Raw genomic sequence first — 20,589 nt, forward strand, 5'->3', positions numbered from 1 at the left:
TAATCACCTATCGCCCCCCCATCGCGCTTTTTCTGCTGCCGATCACCCTTCCCCGCGCCGCCTCGGGGCGGATCGCGGCCTTTGGGTGCGGGGATCCTCACACAGAAAACACCATTTTGGGGTCTTGTCTGGTTTTTTTTGGTTTTTTTTTGGGTTTTTTTTTTGTTTTTTTTCACCCGCCCCCCCCATTTTCTATGTGTCCCGGCGATCCAGGCGGGATGGGAGCAGATTTGAAGGTCATGGTCACTGGGAGCAGTCTCATTTGGAGCTCATTTGGAGCTCATCCGCTTGCCTTGTATTTTTACCCAGTTTTGTGCGTTTGGCAATAAAAGAATCCACGGCAGTCTCATTGTTACACAGCCCTGAAAAACCCAGCAGTACGTCGTTACCCATCTGTGAGACCGGAGCAGCACTGGGAGGGTGGGAAAGAGCAAAAAGAGCCCCAAAAACCCAAAGAAACCCCAATGCCAGCAGTGCCCAGCACCCAGTGCCATGATTTCATGGCTCCCGCGCGTGGCACTGCGATGGCCGTGATGTTGGCTGTGCCTCCCTGACAGACAGCGGCACCGTGGAGGTTAACGTGAAGGACAACAAAACCTACAGCTTTTTGGAAGGTTTTTTTTGGTGGGATTTGGAGTTATTGTGAGCTTTGGGCTCATTAGGTGAAGAGCTGTGAGCTTTGATTCCTTTGTCAAGCTCTAAAATCACGACCGTTGGGTTTCTCCTCTCAGTTTTGTTGGATAGGTTCCATTTCAGAACTTGGGAAGTTGTAACGGGGCTGCTGGACAACCAGTGTGTTCCCAATCTCTCTCTTGAAAAAAAAATAAAATAATAGTTGTAATAATTCTTCAATGTAATTCTGAGTAATGTTTCAGTAAGATCACAGCACTCATGTTGATGGGTCCCCAGAGGATACCTTCAGAGTACTTTTCCCAATGCTTTCCTAAGGAGATGTCAAGTCTTTTCTGGGCAACAAATTTAAAGATGGTTCACGTTGCAAATTTTGTCCTCTAAATTAACAGCAAAGAGGCTTTTCTGTTTGGGAAAAAAAAAACAACAACAAAACAGGCTGATTTTAGCTGGCCTGCATCTTGGTTTCAATTGGAAGTGTTGAGTTGAACACCCCCCATTTCTAGCAAAGCTTTCTAGTTTTGTTTTTCTTGTGACATGCAAAAAAAAAAAAAAAAAAAAAAGGTTACATTTCATGGCGAAGTTTTTCATAAACATAAATTGAGTAGACTCAAACTCGTCAGTTTTGACTCAGATTTGAGTAGAAAATTGTTTGATAGTCAACAGTTGTGGGCCCAATTTCTGTGTCCTTATTACTGCAGTGCTTAGTGGAGTGGGTACCTGGTCCTTCCTCGTCTGGTAGTAGAGGAGGGGGTCAACTTTGTGTGTCTCCATGGTCTTTAAATGAAATTTTAGTAAGATATCCATCCTAATAGTCTTGTAACATATTTTGTAATAGGAAAGGTAGGATCTTGTGTGAAAGATGAGGATATCCCCGTGTTTGCTTTCCACTGCTGTTCCTTCCCCGTTTACCCTGGGGAAGAAAATCACAAAGGAAAGTTTCCTTAAAGGTGTCTAAAAATTAGCAAGAAGGGTTAATGAATGTTTTTGAAATGAGTGCTAAGTGAATTTCTACGTTTATTTGGTGGTGGCTGTTTGTAGAATGGGACAGGTGGGAAGTGGGGGTTTGGAGGCCAGGGGATGCCAATAGCATGGTGAGCTGTAACTGGAGAAAATGTAGACCTTGTGTGAACCTGCTCTGCCATGCTCCTCAAGATCTTAACTATTCTAAATTGCTGGTGTGTCTGTTCAGGTTTTTCCCCAATACAGGCCTAACAAGGTTAGCAATTCTGTGATTAGAAAATACATCTGTATCAGCTTTCTGTTGAATGCTGCAACTATTTTTATCCTTTTTTTTTTTTTTCCCACTGGGGTTTTGGCTGAAGGTAAATCACTGCAGGCTCTGGTTTTGGAGGATTACATCTCTGGTTACAATTGTGGCAAAAAATCTTTTTTGTTTGGGAACTTTCTTGCCAAAATGAACCTGCCCTTTAAGAAATAGTCTGTTGCTGCTTTTATGAGTTACTTTAACCATTAAGAAATTTAAACTGAAATTACCCCATGTTATGTAGCTTGCTTTTGAGGCTTAATGCTTTTTGCCTTCTCTTATTTTCTTTTTTTCTTGATAGCCTTTGTTACTGACCTCACAAAAGGCTGAAGGACAGGGTAGAAGGGAGGTGTCCATTCTGTTCTGTAGAAGTAATTGGGAATATTGAGCACTGAGGCGCTCTGAAATAATGCAAGGGACTGTTCTGGAGGTTTGGTCACACATCAGTCAGAGGTTTTCTAGTTCATTCTAATGTCTTTGTGTTGGGTTTAGAGCAGCTGTGCTAAACTGCTGAGCAAAATGAATGGGTAACCTGCAGGTCTCTTTCCTTAGAGCAGTTAATGTGTTTGAGTGAGTTGTACCTGCTTTTGAGTAAGTTTTAATGTGGTGGCTGATTTATGGCAATGTACACGAAGGTTCCTCAGTGCCCACGTCCATCAGTGGGCCGTGCCTGCGTGCTTGGCTCAGGTGTCCCTGTGTGATGGGGTGCTGCAGAACTCGTCCTCTTGTGAGAAGGCAAGAGTTGATGTGAATGATGTCAGCATTGGGCAAAACTACCAAAGGCAGCACTGCAGCACTTTTGCGTGGCGTTAATTTGACAGCTTTGGTCCGTTTGACTCCTACGTAACCAATTGCTATTCTTAAATGAGGTCTGAACTTTGTACTTCTGAATTCTGCCTTAGAAGAAAGCTTTATCAGCTCACTGCACTTGTAATGAAAGTTCTTCAGAGTATCCTTGAATTGTTTTCAAAGCTGTGGTGATGCAGTCAGTGCTCCAGAAACATCCATTCGCTCTATTAAGTTCAGTGAGCTTTGTAGTTGCACTTCTGCTGCAGACATTAATTGCAGCGTGGCTGCATCTGTTTCTTGTTTCTTGGTCTCCAAGAGCATCTTGGTGAAGATGCTCATGGAAAGAACTTCACATCCTGGAGAGACTTGCCTTCCTTGCATTAGTTTTCACTTAGCTGTAAAGACATAAATGCATGACCTTGTTTTGCTTACACAAACGCTCTACTTGGCGTGTAAACATCAGGAGGGGAGGTGTGGGATGTTGAGGATAGCAAATGTTCAGAAAAATAGAAAAAAATTGCAAATTGCTCCTGGGATAAGATGTTTATTGTGCAGCGTATGGGATGAAGCTCTTGTGTAGACTTTCACTCTTGAAGCACAAGCACTAACCTGCAGTGAGTTGGCTACTGAGATTAATTACTTGGTCGACTTACTTTGTCTGGTGCAGCAGTTTCTGACTGTGTGACTTTCCTACCCTGCAGCGTTGGAATGGGGTTGCAAGTTTGATTTGCCAAGTTGCTCTGCCTTCTCCAAGGCCTACATTCAACCACATTTCTGCAATACATAATGTATTTTTAATTCACCATGTGGTTGTAGGTAGCAGTGCAGGATTGCTGGTGACCCTTCTGATTTCTCCCACTCCATTTTTGCTCTCCTGTTTTGCATTGCGCTGAATTGCTTCCGGCAAAGACCATCTGCCTTCTGCTTTTGTAAAGGTCTTAGCTTATTTTTCATATAGTTCATTAAAGATGTGTCAAAGGGTGGTCTGAGCTTGAGCCTTCACGTGTTGGGTTACAGACCTCAAGTTGATGGTCTTGGTTTTAGCAGAATTTGCATACGGTTTTGATTGAGCGTTGGCTGGTTTGTTTAAAATGGTGATGATTGTTTTACTTGAGACTGTATTGAACAGTCGCAGCTAGAAAAAGAGGTTAGGTCTGTAAAGAGGTATGTCTGGTTGGAGCAGGGCTCGGAGCTCCATATTTGTCCTTTCTCTTGCTCTGATGCAGAAGCTGCAGCCTTTCCTTTTGCCAGCGTGGATGCGCACGGTCAGATGGCTTCTTGGAGGTGTGTGATGGGAATGGTAATTGGGGACATGTAGGAGGTGGAAAATCCAGGATGCTTCAGGTTGAATGCTTAAACAGAATGCTCTGAACTTGCTGACCAGTCTAGGAGCCCAGTTAGTGAAATTCTAAGGATGCATGTGGGAGCTGTGGGAGTGCAGCAAAGGCACTGCACTCTCACTTCTGGCCCTTTCTGTAACTGGTGCAGAAAGGGGTGGCTTCCGAATTCTTGAGACCAACAGAGGGAACTGATGGAATTATTTGGGCTTCCTCCATGTTCTCTGCATGGCAGTTTTGTTGCAACTTTGGATTATGATAAGAGGAGGAATCAGAGCTGAATCTGACCCTTTTATTGGGGCATTTTGCATCTGGTGGAATGGCATCCCATAAGAAGAGTGTGGTTCAACTGAAAATGTTGCTAAAACTGTTGCAGGCTCCAGCACTGGAGGCAGGCAGTCACTGGACAGATGGCAGGCTTACTCAATGGTAAGACTTGCTGGTCGCCAGAGAGCCAAAAGTTGTGACTCTGTCTTCTGGAAAGCCAAGGCTTATAGGTAATTAAATAAGGGCTATTTGGTTTAGATTTTTTTTTGTGTGTGTATGAGATTAGAACTCTACAAGTATCCTGAAAATGCCAGCTTGACATCTGAAGTCTGCATTTATTACCAATCAGCAAATGTCATCGGTGGGAGCAATGCTGTACAGCACAGCACGTCGGGCTCACAAGCTTGCTTTCTCAAACTGCTCAGGTGATCGGTCAGTGGATTTCATTTTTTCCTTACTAAGGACTTTCCTGCTCCTCTGATGGACTTGCTGATTTCTGCAAAATTAGTGCTCATGAGAAGACCCTTTAATTCCTTGACCAGCTCGTGAGTCCTGCTCACAAGGGCATGGTTTGGAGCACAGCTGCCTTCTACCACAGCACAGCGTTTTCAGAAGCAATTGAACACATTTGCTGTTTAGGTTTCAGCATTGTTTGACTGTTTTGAAACATGAGCGTGGTTCTTTGGGTCTCTAATTAAATGGATGTGCATCTGTAAGGTGAGCCAGTTTCAAAAAATTGATTTTTTTCTGAATAACATTGAAGAGTTCATTTTGCCTTGCTCTTATTGGGTGCACTCTTAAGTCGTCGTTATGATACAAATCTCGGTTATCACAAGAAGGATTTGAAAGTAGGGCTTCCTATTGTGATACAAACCTCAATCACTACAAAAAAGTAGCTGGAACTAGGGCTGCTGCTTGTTCAGAGGGAGTTTGGATACAAGGACATGAAGCACACCAACCAAGCTGAGGTTTTATTGCAGCTACAGGGATGCTGTTGGCACTTCTAGGGCTGAGTTGAAGGGCACAGACTGTTGCATCTCAGTTTGCAGAGCGTTAAGAGTCTACGAGTTAATTTAAAGGCATTTTGAAACATTGAGGTTGTAACATGTTCACTGGTTTGCATGTGGTTACTGGTTTTGAGGGGCTGTGTGTGGCTGCTGCCCTCATATAAGCTCATAAGCTCTAAATAGGGACCGAGAACTGGGCCTTGTGGGCAGTTGGTTGGGTGGCCCTCAACCAGAAAGATGGTGGCAGTGAGGAGAGACCAGGCCGAGAGAAATGGCTGTGAGGGACTGAGCCTGGAAGTGCAGTGGAGCAGTTTTGGTTCTGCGTGCCAATAGGTTTTGGAGTTTCCTTTAGCTGCAGGATTCTGCTAGAGAGAGAATATGTGTGGATTTCTGTAATGACACAGCATGGGTATTTTCTTTGTTTTGCCATTTATTGGAGGTAACCTTTTTACCCATTTACTGGTCTTGCTTGTCGATCAGTAATTTGAAGGATAGATGCTACAGGCGGTGCAACTGCTAAGTTTGGCTCTGGGGAAGAGCTGGTTTTCTTTGCTCTGATTCTCAGCACAAAATTAAGTTTGGTTTTTGAATTTGTTAAGAAATTGATCCTTTTCAACATTTCTGAGTTGTATCTTCTGTCTGTGTTTCCTTTCAGAGGTCGCAGCAGTGGCAAAGGACCGCCTCAGCCCACAGTGAGTATTTTTTCCTTGTTGTTTCCTCTGTAGATACAAGGAAACAGCTTCTCTGGTGGCCTTTCTTAGCAATGTGAAAATGGCACATTGTGGAATAATCTAATTTTTTTTCCTTAAAATACCTCAATGAGTATTTTAGACTGAGATGTGCTTTTTTAAATGTAGAAAATCTCGCATTCATCTGAGTCTGTGATTCTATGATCTGAGTCTCCTGGGAGAATGGGGAGAGAAGGAACTCTTAGACATTTGAAACATGCCAATAAAAATCTTTCTTGTGATTATAGTTGCAAATACATGGATAAATTTTAACTTGGGAACAGATTCAAAAGCGTTGCCTCTCTGGAAACTCTCTGAACTGATTTCTTTAAACGGAGGACTGAAGGCAGGGAGACAACGCTTTGTTAAACAGAAGTAGCAATTGTGTTCAGCTTTACTACAAAATAGCTAATGTAATGTTATTGTAGCTAAGCCACTGTTACCCGTGTGTGTAACTTTAGTTATTCTCAAGGCCAATACACTGTTGCACCATGGATGTGACTTGGTTTGTAGGATATGTTGCGGAAGGTAAAGATCTGGGTCTTGATTCAGAAAACGGATCTTTGAACTGCACTAATCAAATATTTGCTAATTTGTTAGTGGCCTGTTTCTCAAGGATGACTAGTTCTAGGGAATGGGGCAGGAGTAGGAAGGGCTGAAAGGACTGCAGTTTACCTCTATAAGTGTATATTGAAGATAATGGGTCTCTTCAGTAAAAATAAAGAGGCTTTGAGGGAGAGCAGTGAAAAAGGTGATGTACAAGTAGGAAGTGTTAGGCCTTCTGTGTTCCTTACTGAGTGTTGAGCACAGGGGCATCCTTAAATATGTTGGTTTCTGGGTTCTGAAACTGCAGTGAGTGGCTTTTGGCCACTAGTTTTATAATAGGCTTTGTAGCTCTTTAGCAGTTCACAACTGGATGACTTCATCTCCTGTTAATGCATGTCATCAGGTCTGTTTACTTCAAAGATGTAGTTCAGGGAACATTTCTCCTTCAGCAACAGTTGAGGTGCCTTGTCCCTGTCCCCAGGGAGGGCTGCTAGGAGGGCTTCTCAATTGTGAGACTTGGTATGTGAGTTTTATCCACCCATTGATGGGATTGATATTGGGTTGAGGCACACTGTAAGGTTTCTCATGTTTTTAAGGGTGCTGTGATATTTAATTGATCAGAGAAAGGGTCCTCTGGACATCTGCTGGGACTTAAATTCAGTGTATACTGACCAAGTGAGGTTTTTTGACCAGTCTTTCTAGCAGCTGGTCTGTACTGCTGAGAGCTGACTTTGTTTTTATAGCATTGCCTTTCTGAATTACGAGTGTTTCCCATAAAAATGACAACTTTTTTGGTTTTTTTTCCAGATTTCTTTCGATGGCATCTATGCAAACATGAGAATGGTTCACATACTTACATCAGTTGTTGTAAGTCCTCATATTTGCAAGGCGTGTAAACAGTTTCTATAGTGACAGAGAATTGTTAAATATTACACTAATTGTAATATAATAGAGTGAATAATAAAGTTCAACAGTGGGCATCCTGTTCCAAGATTGAAATTCAAACAGTCATAGTAATAGCTATTGTGTATTTTTGGCTTGAAAAACTGCAAATTATATTTGGGATGGCAGATTTCTTACGCTCGCTGGTTGTATTTTGAATTTCATGTCTCCAGAGGCATTATGAATAAGTAATAAACTTATATACAGGCAGCAGAAGCCCTTCTCCCTTCAGGTTGTTAAGGGAACATGACAAAATTTGGTGACAGACTGTCCCCCAGCAGCTAGAATCTGGGTTAAAACTTTAACTTTACTTATGCCCATGCATATGCACGGATTTGTTTTTGCACAAAGACTTGTTTGCATGCATGCATAGCTAATCAAAAGTCTCATGTGTACCGAAAACACTTTCATGAGTATCTTTAATAAACTCTGGGACATACCCCAGTGTTTGTCTGTGTGGCACGCAGAGACGTGTTTGTAAATGGGCAGATGTTGAAAAAGTTTGGGTGAAAAAAAAAGATTTGACTGAAAACTGAGCTTTTTGGTTTCGTTTTTTTACCCATTGTGCTTCTGTAAATATGTATTTTTGAGAAAATCACTCATCTCATTTGTCAGGCTGACAGAGTGCTACACTTGCATTTTTCTTGCATTCTAGGGATCCAAATGTGAAGTACAGGTGAAAAATGGTGGTATATATGAAGGAGTTTTTAAAACCTACAGTCCTAAGGTAATTTTTTTTTTCCTTTTTGGCTCTTCCTTCTTTTGAAAGGTACAAATACTGTATAATTGATGCTTCATTAAATTGGAATATTTATGATCAGTTGTTCTGACCCATCCATGTTTAGGCTTACACATGCAGATTCATTTTTGCAAACCTCTGTAAATGTGTGCTTTTCCCAAGCATGTCAGTTACCAGTAGTCTATGGTGTATTCAATTAGGATATTCTTTTTATCTCTACTAGTGTGATTTAGTGCTTGATGCTGCTCATCGGAAAACTGCAGAATCCAGTTTGGGGCCAAAACGTGAAGACATACTAGAAAGTATTTTATTCAAGTCTTCAGATTTTGTTATGGTGCATTTTAAGGATATGGATACCAATTACGCAAGAAGAGGTATACATTTTTTAAGATTCTTAAAGTTATTTGTATTTTAAGATCATAAGTCAAGATTTCAAAAGTTTTATATAAATTTTTTTGATGCTTTTTATGTCTTTCAATGCCAAGGAGTGAAGCTGCGTGTTTGTAGATTTTCAGGTTGGTCAGCAATTGTCACTGGGAGCCAAGTGTTCATTGCTACACACATGCTTTATTCCCAGGTAGCAGCGACTTAAAGATGTATGGATTCATAGAAATTTAGAGAGATTTTTGCTCTTTTCATCTTGTATTTCCACGTGTGTGTGTTCTTGCCTGATTTAAGGCTGAAGGATAAGATGCTTGTTTCAAGGAATTTGCTTTTCCTCAAAGAAGGATGCATAATATCAGAGCAACAGTAGCATTGAAATGCAGATATGTTCCAGGTTCTGGATAGGATTTTGACTTTGAATTACACAAAAGCTGTCTTATAATGGATCTGCTATGAACATCTCTTTAATGTAAATGCAAACTGGATTCTCCATTACCCTGCCTTTCTAGATTTCTAGTGAGCAGATGGAATGAAAAATCTACTACTTCTAGGAGTAATTACTGAATGGCAGTTTTCTAGAAGAAAACGGCTGCTTTATGTTGAAGTCACTCAGTTTGCATTATGAGGTGGAATGTCTTTGCATCTAAATCTTTTAAGTAGCTGGAGAGGAGAGCTGAAATAAAACTGTACAGACAGAGTGAGATAAACTGGAAGGCTGCAGAACTTGATAACTCACAGTGGGTAAATTAATCTGCTTTCCATTTTGTCTCAACAACTTATTATCGTGAAACCACACTTGAAAGAGCAAGCAAGTCTCTGATCACACCTGCACGTGAGAGCAATGAAAGGCTTTCTGCTTCTGGGGAAGTTAAGTTAGCAAAGATTCAAAAGAATGAGTGTGTATGAACACACATGCAAAGAGGAACTGTGGGCGTTTTGTTCTTATAGAGGAACCCAGGTCTTGGTGATAGGGTCAGATAAGTGTGTGATCCACAGTAAAGACTGAATTTGAACTTCTAGGTGAGGGGATTGTGCTCCCTGCTATCTTTGCACTGAGTTGTTACCATCTGGTGCCCAGCTCCATTTGATGGTGCTGAGCTTCATACAAAACAAAGGCTATTAGCTTCTACAGACCCATGAAGAAGTATTTTAAAATAGCCAAAAGACACTGATGGGTAGGTAATTTCAGACAAGGCAGTATACTGTTTGGAGATGCTTCATTGGAAAGAAAGCTAGCTGTCACTTGAAAATGTAATCAAACAAAATGGCACTCCTCAGGCACTTGGTTGCTGCAGGAGAGGCTTGCTAGACCAGAGTTCATTGGGGGGGAGTGTATGTGTTTGGTTTCTCCCTCCTGTTCTCAGACAAATGCAAGACTTCTGAGGAGCCCTTGAAGTAAACTCACTTTCTTCAGAAGATACTGTGCTGTGTCTGGGGTCGTGTGAATGTTTATTCTGGCATTTGCTTCTATGTTGAGCTGGGGGGGCTTTGGCCAAATGGTGCTCCTTAGATTTTGAGTACAGATCTTCTGAGTTACCCTCAGACTTGAACAGCAGAGGTGTTTGCTTCGTTGTCTCTGCCTTTGTGTCAAAGTCAGAAAAGCAGACTGAAAGAGGAGTGGTAAAGAGCAATAGGTAGAAAGAAGGGGAATGGGATGGATTCTTCTTTCAGAAGGAGTGGAAAATACAGTTATCTCTGAAAAAAAAACATCCAAAGTAGTCTGCCAAGCACCTTTCATTGCTATCTTACTTGTGCAGCTTTGGGGCAACGAGCTGATAATTAATCCTGCAGCAGCATCAGTAGTGTGAGTACAGGGAAGGTAATGGCAGTATAAGCTGGAGGTGGGTGAAACCACTCTGTTCAGAAGCAACAGCCTTGAATTTGCCTATGCCAAGCATGGCATTGCACCTTAAGTTGGATCAGTGGAGAAAGTGTGGTGCCTACCTAGACTGTGGAAATTGAAAGTGTTGGGAGAGGGGGGAAAGTAGGGCTGCATAGATAAGAACTTTCTGACAACTTAAGCATCAAAAAATAAATCTATCCTTGCTACCTGAGCCCTTATTTGCAACTTTGTCAGTCTATCTAGACCTTTGTGCTTGAGTAGATTCCTGTCAGGCTTCAAAAGGAATCAAAAAGAATCATCTGAGGGTCACTCAGTGGAGTCGGGGCTTTCTGCAGTACCAGCAGATTGGCTAGTTAGATTATTGGGCCCATACAAATGGAATAGAAGGGCACATTTCTACAGAATAAGCTTCTAACAGCATTTCCTGTAGTCCTAAACACTGATGAGGCAGCTCTGCTGGTTTGCATATGATTCAAATTTGAGTAAGGCTTGAGTTGTCTTCTTGGCTCCTCTTTAAAGACAAGAACATTCAAGATCATAACTACTGTTAAAGTAATAGGCTTCTACAATGTTTTTATTGTTTTTTTGGCACAGTCACTACGCTCTGAGAAAAGTAATACAAATCCAATAAAAAAAAAGGCAAGAGAGAACTGGCTATTTAAGTTTTTCCTTGAATTAGCACTGAAAGGGGCATTCTTCCAGAGAAAGTGTTGGAAGGGGAATAGCAGGAGGCACATTGTGAACAAAGGAAGGAAATGTTCGCCCTGGAGAACTAGTGGTAACTGGTTCTAATGTTTTAAATCAGTAGTAAGTAGTTTCAACAGTAAACTCTTAGTTGTTTTGTAACATTTAAGCTGAAACATCAATTTTCTTTGAGCCATGCGAACTTGATCAAAGTTTGCAGTGTGCAATACAAACACCTTTGGCACCTAATGCACATTGGCTTAATGGCTTTTGAACTATGCTTAAATGCATATTTGTGCTCTTCCCCATGAGCACAAAACATGTTTGAGAAAACAAGCTTTTATAATGCCAAATTTAATCAAACCTGGACTCTTAATTGCTCCATTCTGGCAATCCTTTTTCTAAGTCATCTAATAGCACACACTTGAAGAATTTGCCCAAGCTGAGGCTTTTCTTAGAATGCGTATACTTGATTTGCTTCTGCTTCATGTGAATTTCTGTCGTGTAAAGTTGTCCTTGGGATTTTTTTTTTCCCAGTTAGCAGGCTGAGACAAGAAGTGAGGCCTTAACATAGGAAACTTCTTTGCTTGGAGACTTCATGCAAAGCGGGTTCAGAGGCATTGGGAGCTAGTGGGGGCTTACATACAGCTCACACTTTTTTATGGCCAGCTCTCATTTGATCATTTATTTGAGTTTTACCCATATACAAAATGAACTGGATATAAATTTGGCCGTGTCAAGGTGTCACGTGAAGTGCTCCTTCAACAGCTCAGAGATACGGGGCCCCAGCAAAGGGGAGTGTGAGCACGCAGTCGATATCTTGCCTGCTAACCCTCTGCCAGTTGGCACCCAGAGCAGCAGTTTGCTTCAGCTTCTACTTTCTTAATAATCTTAAGAGCAGTATCTTTGTTTTGGAAACAATGATTTGAAGAATTTGTGTGTTCTCAGTTGTGCTGCTCATCAGTTTTGTTCATGCCTTGTTTGTCTTCTTTTTAATCTTGGTGTCCCTCTGTGTCTTTCTGACTGTTTGTTCCAGGATAACAGTGAGCTGTGCCTTGAAGTACCTTTCTGCTACATTCAGACTGCTCATGAGACTGTACTGTGTGACTAGAAGTCTGCCTTTGTAGCTTGAATTCTTCCTAACTGATTTTTTTGAGCTGTAAAGGTTAGGCTGATGTTGCAGTCTCACTTGTATCCTAAAATGAAAGAAAGGTGAAGAGCAGAGGGACATCCTGTGCCCTGTGATATACTGGATTCTACTGGGAAACTTAGCATTGCTTGTACGAATCTTCCTCAGGCCTGTAACACTCATTATGCGGTGCAGTTTTTGTGTTGCCTTGTCCCACCAGTTCATCTGTATCACAGTTTTTGACAGCACTCTGCTGATGGTTTTTATGTGCTTTTTAAATGGGAAAGTTAGTGGGTTAAGTATGAGTCTTATTAAGCTACTATTTTATTTGCAGTATCTAGAATGCCAAAACGTTTTGTGTGGAGTTTTTTTTTCTGAAATTATTTAATATAAATTAATTAAACCCTCTGAGAATAAAGACATTACCTCCATCAGGTGCTGCCCTCAGTCCCCACGTCCGTGTCTTCTCACCTTGTTGGAGGAAGTTCCCCTCTCCCCCAGTGAAGCATCATGGAAGCAAATGTCACACAAATGACACAGGCAGCCTCCAACTTAAGTTTGGTGTAAAATGTCTGATCTGGGAGGATCAGGCATGAAGCAGTGAATTCTGGCAGTAGGCACAGAAGCAGCACTGGCTGGTCTAGATTATGGCAGTGTTGGCTATGGGGTGTTGATAAGGTGAATGTACAGCTTCCAGATACCAGTGCTTTATTTTTGCTTTCCAGTTGAGTGTGCTCTCGTTACTCCATCACTGTGGATTCAGATAGCACTTTGTTATTATGTAGTTCCCGTTTACATTTAAACATCTGTTCTTGTAGTGTATCTTAAAAGCTGTTTGCGTGAAGGGAAACTGAGATGTTTTCTGACAGATTGATATACCTTACAAATCTGAAGGCTGTCCAGACGGATTTTAGCAAAGCAAAATAGAGAAATATACTGGGATTGTGAATAGGGGGAGTATTGCTGAAGTTTTAACGTGGAAATCATCTTTGCAAGGTGAGAGATGTGTAATCAGCTTGAATGTGTCTGCAAAAGGGACTGAAAGAGTGTAGCTGTGCCTGAACTCAGACTTATAATGTGGAAAAAATCCACCTGTGTTTATATCTGATGTCTTCCATTTTTTTCTCTCTCCATATTTGTTTGTAGTTCCTTCAGAAACAGGTAATTTTTTTGGCAGTCACTCTGTCTCTGCATCTTGCCTTTCATAACGCTTCTGTTACCATAATATATAATGGAAGCTTAATCTCTTTGCTGGCGCATTTACAGCACTGTAAAACATGCATGTGTAACTTCACAGAATCATTTGGAATACCTTGCAGTCAGTCAATGACTTCTGTTCCCACCCTTGATTGTTACCTATCCTAAGCAGCTGGAATTGCAACCACTGAAAAGTTGCATCAGCACAATTATTCAGCACAACAATACCGTGGCTGTTTCAGAACAGTGTACCAATAACCCCAGAATGAGCCTGCTGGAGGCATCGGATGTAGTGAGAAGCTGAAATGATCTCACTTGGAAGTGTTAACCTTCAGCTGTGGAGGAATTATCGCAGCTCTGTTGGGGAACTGTGCCCCGAGGTCTCACCAGGTGGTTGATGCAGGTTTTTGCAGCTTCACACGAGCCCTAACAGTGGTTTCCCTCATTAGGGTGGCCTTCCTTCATTTGGCTTTCTTTTCGTCATTTTACTGATTCTTTTGTATTTGAAATGAATGCTTAGCTAATAGACATCTTTCCTTCTGTATGTCTTCTGTAACATTTTATTTCACATATGCTTATTAACAACGCTTAAATGCTGAATCGCTTCCCTGTTGTTTCTTTGGTCTCTTTGTATGAGTTGAGCATTTCATGAGACAGCCTGTCCTGTACCATACAGAGCTAAGCACAGTTCTGATAGAATGGCAATACATGGGGATAGATCATGGCAATATATGGGCAAAACTTGATTGTGAAATGGGCAAAACGGGGATAATAGGCTGTGTTGACAGTCTCTTAAGAAAAATCCTCAGTAATTGTTTAAACTCTGCAACACTGGTGGCCAACAAATCACTTCAGATGTTGTTAATTCTTTTCATGATGGCTTTCATGTTCATTTCTCCTCGTAGGATTTCGGATCTTGCCAAAAGTTAATTTAAGCCATACTCTTCCTATCTAGCACTGCCTGGTGGTTTGACCTCATCTTTTTTAAAGACCTGAAGTGTTTGCTTCTTAGTTTTCTTTAGAATTATAATGAGAAATTCTAGGCTGAAGGCACTCAGAGAAGCTTATTTTATTTTTAAAAATTCTTCTGTTTAAGTAATCTAAGAATTTGCAGACAGCTCTAAGATTCGGTTGCTTACAGAATAGAAAAGCTTGGCTTCCTTGATGAATGTTTTGTACTTTTTTTTCCCCCCTTTTACAGTACTTCAATATTGTAGTATTATTTCTTCAGCCATTTTCTTAGTCTGACTTGAATGAAACATGAACAAGTAAAAATACAAGCTTGTGATCTTTATCTTTTATAAAATTTTTTACAATTTGTATAAAAGATTGCATACCCTTAGTGCATTGGCTAATCAACAGCATATTTACTTTCGTATGTTGCTGAGAAAAAGAGTGTCTCTGAATCTTGCTGTGTGATGTGGGTAAGCTGCCACCTGAAAAAAGCTTGCAGGAAACAGCATTTCTCTGTTGCTGTCCCATTGAATGAGTACCCCAAGCTAATGGGTAATTGAGTTATACTGCAAAGGGAGTGCAGCTGTGTGCGTGCATGCTGGTGTGGTGAGTTGTGGAGACAGAAGGAACTCAGGAAATTGAGGGGAAGCTTGTATTCTGCTCATTTAAGGGATGGGATTGGGTACATTCATGCTTTTTTTTTTTTTTTTTTTTTTTTTTTGCTATTTGCATAATTTGTTAGCAGTTAGTTAAGCTCCCTGGACAACAAGCACACTGTAGAAATCTTGGATTTGCTGTAGGAATGGCACTCCCCAGGTAGTCCCATTCTTAGCAGAAACCATGCGTGCAGTTTGTGTATAACTTCTGGAAATAATTGCAAATAATTGTTGCTATTCTTTGGTACCTTGTCTCATACTTAAAGTTGCAAAAAAACCCACCCTGTGAATAGATTTATTTGAAGTTAGTCTGCACTTCCTGGTTTTTCTAAACATCAGCAGACAGCTCTCTGATGTAGTCTCAGGGAACACAGCAGCTACAAGAGGTGAATGCTGTTAATGTGTCTGCAATCCAGTTGTGTTTGGTTGTTCCTCAAAAAAATTGGTGAGCCAGTGTTTTCCTGTGCCTAATCAAACTGATTTCACCTCCATCCCTTCCCACTCCCTTCTAGATGCTTTTACTGATTCAGCCATCAGTGCTAAAGTAAATGGTGAGCACAAAGAAAAGGATCTTGAGCCGTGGGATGGAGGAGAGACCAGCGCTAACGAGGAGCTTGAGGCACTGGAGACAGATGTTGTAAGTAATGCTTTTTTGTTGGTTCTGGTGGTCTCTAGAAAGCAGGCTGCTTCTTTGGATGTGCCTTGCCACAAACATCCCTTAATTTTAATCTAGTAGTGGGGCTGAAGATGCTGGCCTATATCACTACACGTTCAGTCTTTGCTAGCGGCTGCCCCAACACTTTTAAAAAATTTGAGCAAGAATAGCTGGATTTCAAATGCCACTTTTGGCAAATATTGACAAATGGCAGCTGCTGGGGTAAGGAACTTGTTTGATTTGAGGACTGGCTGAAAAAGGAGCTTTTATTAAGAACTCCACATTCAGCAGCACACTGAAGTCGCTTATGTTTAATCAGAGCATTCCTGTCTGACGATCACTGCATTTGTGAATGATGGTGAAATTGTGCTTAGCTGTCTCGGAGCTAAGATGAAGGAAATTGATAGGAGACTGACCCATGGTTTAATAAGCACAGGTACAATCTCAGCAGATTATGCATCATTAGATGAAGAGTATGTTCTTAAATGAGCTTCTTTGTATATCATAGCAGTCAGCTTTTCCTCAACCATGCGTTCTTCTTAGCAAGGTATTGTGCTGCATTGTGTTAAAGGCAAGAATGGAGTCAAGTTATTGTGGAGAATATTAACTTTGTCTTGCTAGAACAGTTACCCTGTCAATTTTGGTGTATGTACTGTACAGCTGAGATTTGTTGGAATACATAATGCTGCCAGTGCTTTTATGAAACACTCAAAACATTAATCATCTGTGAAGGTTAAGTCTTGAGTGCTGTAATAGCATACTTCATAAAGTGGGGAAGTTGCCCTGATCACCAGGGGTCTTCTGCCTGCAGTGTGTGTCTCAGATAATTGCATTAATAGTGCTTTTGGGAAGTATCAGTGCTTGTCATAGCAAGGGATGCTCCTAACGTTCAGAACTGCATACTGCGTTGGCCAGTAACTAGTACAGAGTGGGCATGGTGCTTAAAGAACAGAAACCAACCAACCACAAAGCAAAAAAGAAACCTACCTGGCTTTTTAGGATCAAGTACATACATCTGATGAACAAAGACCCCTGAAATAAATCGTGGCTCTACTAACTTTCTGATATGAACAGTGAATTTGTAAGCCAAGACAAAAGAGCAAAAGAGACAAAAAAGGTTTGACTCCTGCCACCAGCCCTTCATTTTAAGGGAATGTGGTTCCAGTGACATTTTGAAAAACAAGCATTATTTTCTTCTAGTCCAATGGATGGGATCCCAATGACATGTTTCGTTACAATGAAGAAAATTATGGTGTAATATCAACATATGACAGCAGTTTATCTTCTTACACGTAAGTTCTGAAATATTTTCTTATTAGATTTATATTTAACGTTTTCCCTGATGTGACAAAACTTGTATTCTCACAATAATTTTATATACTTTCTAAGGTTTGGGATCAAATATCTGGAAAAAAAAAATAATGAATGAATAGTGCTTAAGAAACCTTGCCAGATTTCTGTGAATAGTTTATGTAGTAATCTGTATATATTCCCTTAAATGGGCACAGTTCATTCCCGTTGCAACATTTTCTGAATTTAGGCATGCAATAACGCTTAATTCTTAGAAAAACTTTTACAAGTGGAGTAAAAAATACCAAATTGTGGAACTATAATGTGTCTTTATGTAGCTGCCATATGCACAGTTTGTGTTTCACCCAGCAGAACAGTTGATTAAATCCTAATTTTATTGTGATTATTCCTAACGTAGGTATTGGAGTCTTGAAATGCTGCTGATATTTCGAGGGGGTTTTGTGCTCTGGGTAACTTATTTAGCAGACTTGTGCAAACCTAAAGTTTTAGTTACAGTATAATAACAACTTGAGTATAGAAGAAGTATGAAGTCTGCTGTGCTTTCTTTGGCAGCCTGGACCCATTCCCAGTAGTCTGCAGCTATAGCATTCACTGCAACTACAACACAAACCAGTTGCAGATGTTGAACAGCCATCGTGAAATGTCTTTATTTTCCCACTCTTTTTGCCCACAAAGTATTAAAACTTGGTTGTGAATGTCCAGGAATTGCAGTGATTATTTTTATTTTCTAATTTTTTGTCTGCACGTCTCTTGTTCAACGTTTTATTGTCACATTATAGATGTGTTTTAACAAAAGCTCAATTGGCGTTTGTCTGCATCCTAGGGAAGCTGTTCCTAGAGCAATGAAGTATACTGAAGTGCTCTTTGTACTTCTGAACTTTAGTCTGCGATCTTTCCGCTTTATGGTTATTAATGGACACAAATTAAGAACATGAAGGTGGCTTTTAATTGCTGGAGACAAATTCCATTATTTCCTAGCCAAGCAACTTGCTTTGCATTTTGCTGCTTTAGTTGGGAAACTTATTCTGATTTTCCAAGTGTACGATGAGCATGGTCCAGCTAAATGCTTACCTGTGCAATTGAAGGATTGTACAGGGTTTACTGTTCATTTTTTATCTTCCTAGAGCTTAGCAGTACCAGGTATAGTTTGTCAGTCTGCATAAAGGCACAAGTTCATGTTCTAGCAAGCAAGCTCCTTGGCTGTGTTGGTGGCTGCTGCGCTCACATGTATCTTATTTGTGAGGCCATGCTTTCTCTTTCATCCTCATAGCCACCATTGGTAATGGCAGCAGCTGGCCAAAAGTGTGTGTGAGGAGGGAGACTTCTGCTGCAGTAGCAGAGCTATGTGTTACAGTTTGGCAAAGCTACCTGCTTTCATAGCCTTGCCACCAAAACTTGAGTAATCTTGCATGTATTATTTCTTACTTGGGCTGTTTCTCCAACTACTTCCTTTGTTCTTTGTTTATATTATCCTAAATGAGTGCAGTACCTGTTATCTAATACCAAGCATTGCATGGTCGGAGTCTCAGCTCTGTGTAGCATGTTCTAAAGTAAAGTCAATGAAACAACCTTCAGAATTTAAAATTTGAACCAGAATCACAGAACAGTTATTTCATGAAACCTGACACAAAAATTAGAGCAGTGAAAAACAGCAATGGCAGATGGACAGAAGGCAGTGTCAGCTCAGTTGTGGTGTCATGTAGTTCATTATGTTAGTAATTCATTGCTCGTGTACTGAGTTCTTGTTTGGTGCCTTTCCCAAAAGGGCTGCATATGATTGTTGCATTGTGATATTACCTGATATTGTATAATGCGTAGAATGAATGGTTTTGAGGTTCCAGGACATGGAAAGTGAGTCTTGGGTTTCTGGTCCTGTGCTCTGAAGTACAGCATTCATCTTTTCTGCAGTTACTCATAACTGGAAGAACTGAAATTCTGTGGCTAGAATTATGGGAGGATTAAGTTTGTAACTCTTAACTTCAGTAGTGTTGGGACTCTTACATCTATTTGAATGTGTAAATTGCTAAACCAATTCAAATTTGGTCTCTTGAATTAGCTTCCTATCTAAATAATGGGCTAAGGCCTTTTTGTTGCTAATGTGCTCAGCCCTGTTAAAAGTTGGAGACTTTGCATAGCTTTAGGGACTTGGGAATCTGCATGTCCTAAGAAAAAGCTCTGCATCCTGACCTCAGTTCTCTAGGCAGGTAGACGGCACTGATTTTGTAAGTAATGCCAAACCAGTCCAGAAATATTGCTATAAATTCTTAAAAAAGCATAGCAAGTCTCCTGGCTTAAAAGCAGCTTGTGTGTTATTTTTTTTTAATTTTTAATATTTTGGTTTGCAATTTGTCCGTCTAGAATTAATGCTATATAATTTTGTAGGTTCTTTGTACTTCTGAATTCATTTCAGATGTTCTTTGCCTTCCATTGTCTTTCAGGGTGCCATTAGAAAGAGATAATTCAGAAGAGTTTTTGAAACGGGAAGCCAGAGCAACTCAATTAGCAGAGGAAATTGAATCAAGTGCCCAATACAAAGCTCGGGTTGCCTTGGAAAATGATGAAAGAACAGAAGAAGAAAAATATACTGCTGTTCAGAGAAATGCTAATGAGCGAGAAGGTCATGGTGTGAACACTAGGTACTTGCATACACTGTGAATAGTATTTTTATTTAAATGATGTACATATTTTGGTACAGTAGCAATTTACTCATTGAAACTGTGCTTTTTCAGCAGGGCTGATTAGGTTAGGAATCTTGTGTAAACAATCACTTGCTGGTTTTGGCACTTGTGCTGACCTGTACACCTCTAGTTGGCCCTGTGTTATCTGTAACGAAACAGACTTCTCCATTCTGATATTTCACTGTGGTGAATTCATACCAAATTACAGGAAAAGGCAGTGGTTTCAGCGTGTCATGGAGAATTTCAGGCCTTAGTACTAATGCATTCAGTGTCTGTGGGCTCTTAAGTAGTGGAAAGTACAGTGAGTATCAAAGGATAATTCATAGGGTGAATATTTGATCAACATCTGATTGTATTTTGAGCTTGTTTTGAGAAAGATAGGAAGTATCAGCAAAGAGTTCTTGAACTCGTTATTTTCCAGATCTTCCTCAATGCTGATAGAAATTTGCTGTGTTTCAGGGAAAGTAAGTACGTTCCACCTGGCGGGAGAAACAGGGATGTTCTGTCTTGGGGAAGTGGAAGACAAAATTCACCAAGGATGGGCCAGTCTGGATCAGGCCCACCAATTTCAAGGTCTGGATCCCACACTTCAGATTTCAGTCCTAACTCTGGAGCAGATCAAAGAGTAGTTAACGGAGGCAAGTATCTGAAGTTGAAATTAATGTGCCTTAGAAAAGTGCAATAAATTACCCAATTAATGTTGAAACTGCATGAGATGTGGTTTTAGTATTTATATTTAACAAGCTGCTTAGCATGCATCATTTAACACAGAGGTGGTGATTTTTCATCTGGGTATAAGGTATTGATAACAAAACATTCATTTGAATGCATCGTCTGTAGCTTTGC

General features: G+C 40.6%; 1 protein-coding gene across 10 annotated transcripts in view; it reads left to right on the forward strand.

The window, feature by feature from the left end:
* The window catches only part of ATXN2 (ataxin 2), a 49,723-nt gene that overhangs the window by 440 nt on the left and 28,694 nt on the right, over positions 1 to 20,589 (forward strand). For all 10 annotated transcript variants that reach the window (XM_042828950.1, XM_042828951.1, XM_042828941.1 and 7 more), the window contains exons 2-9: positions 5,953 to 5,989; positions 7,379 to 7,438; positions 8,169 to 8,240; positions 8,476 to 8,626; positions 15,612 to 15,736; positions 16,955 to 17,046; positions 19,504 to 19,701; positions 20,203 to 20,381. In XM_042828950.1, the coding sequence (XP_042684884.1) occupies positions 5,953 to 5,989; positions 7,379 to 7,438; positions 8,169 to 8,240; positions 8,476 to 8,626; positions 15,612 to 15,736; positions 16,955 to 17,046; positions 19,504 to 19,701; positions 20,203 to 20,381 (914 nt within the window). The remainder of the gene's footprint in view (positions 1 to 5,952; positions 5,990 to 7,378; positions 7,439 to 8,168; positions 8,241 to 8,475; positions 8,627 to 15,611; positions 15,737 to 16,954; positions 17,047 to 19,503; positions 19,702 to 20,202; positions 20,382 to 20,589) is intronic.

This window comes from Centrocercus urophasianus, unplaced genomic scaffold, assembly GCF_019232065.1.
Source record: "Centrocercus urophasianus isolate 14NV4802_14NV808 unplaced genomic scaffold, USGS_Curo_1.0 seq_30, whole genome shotgun sequence".
NCBI lineage: Eukaryota > Metazoa > Chordata > Aves > Galliformes > Phasianidae > Centrocercus > Centrocercus urophasianus.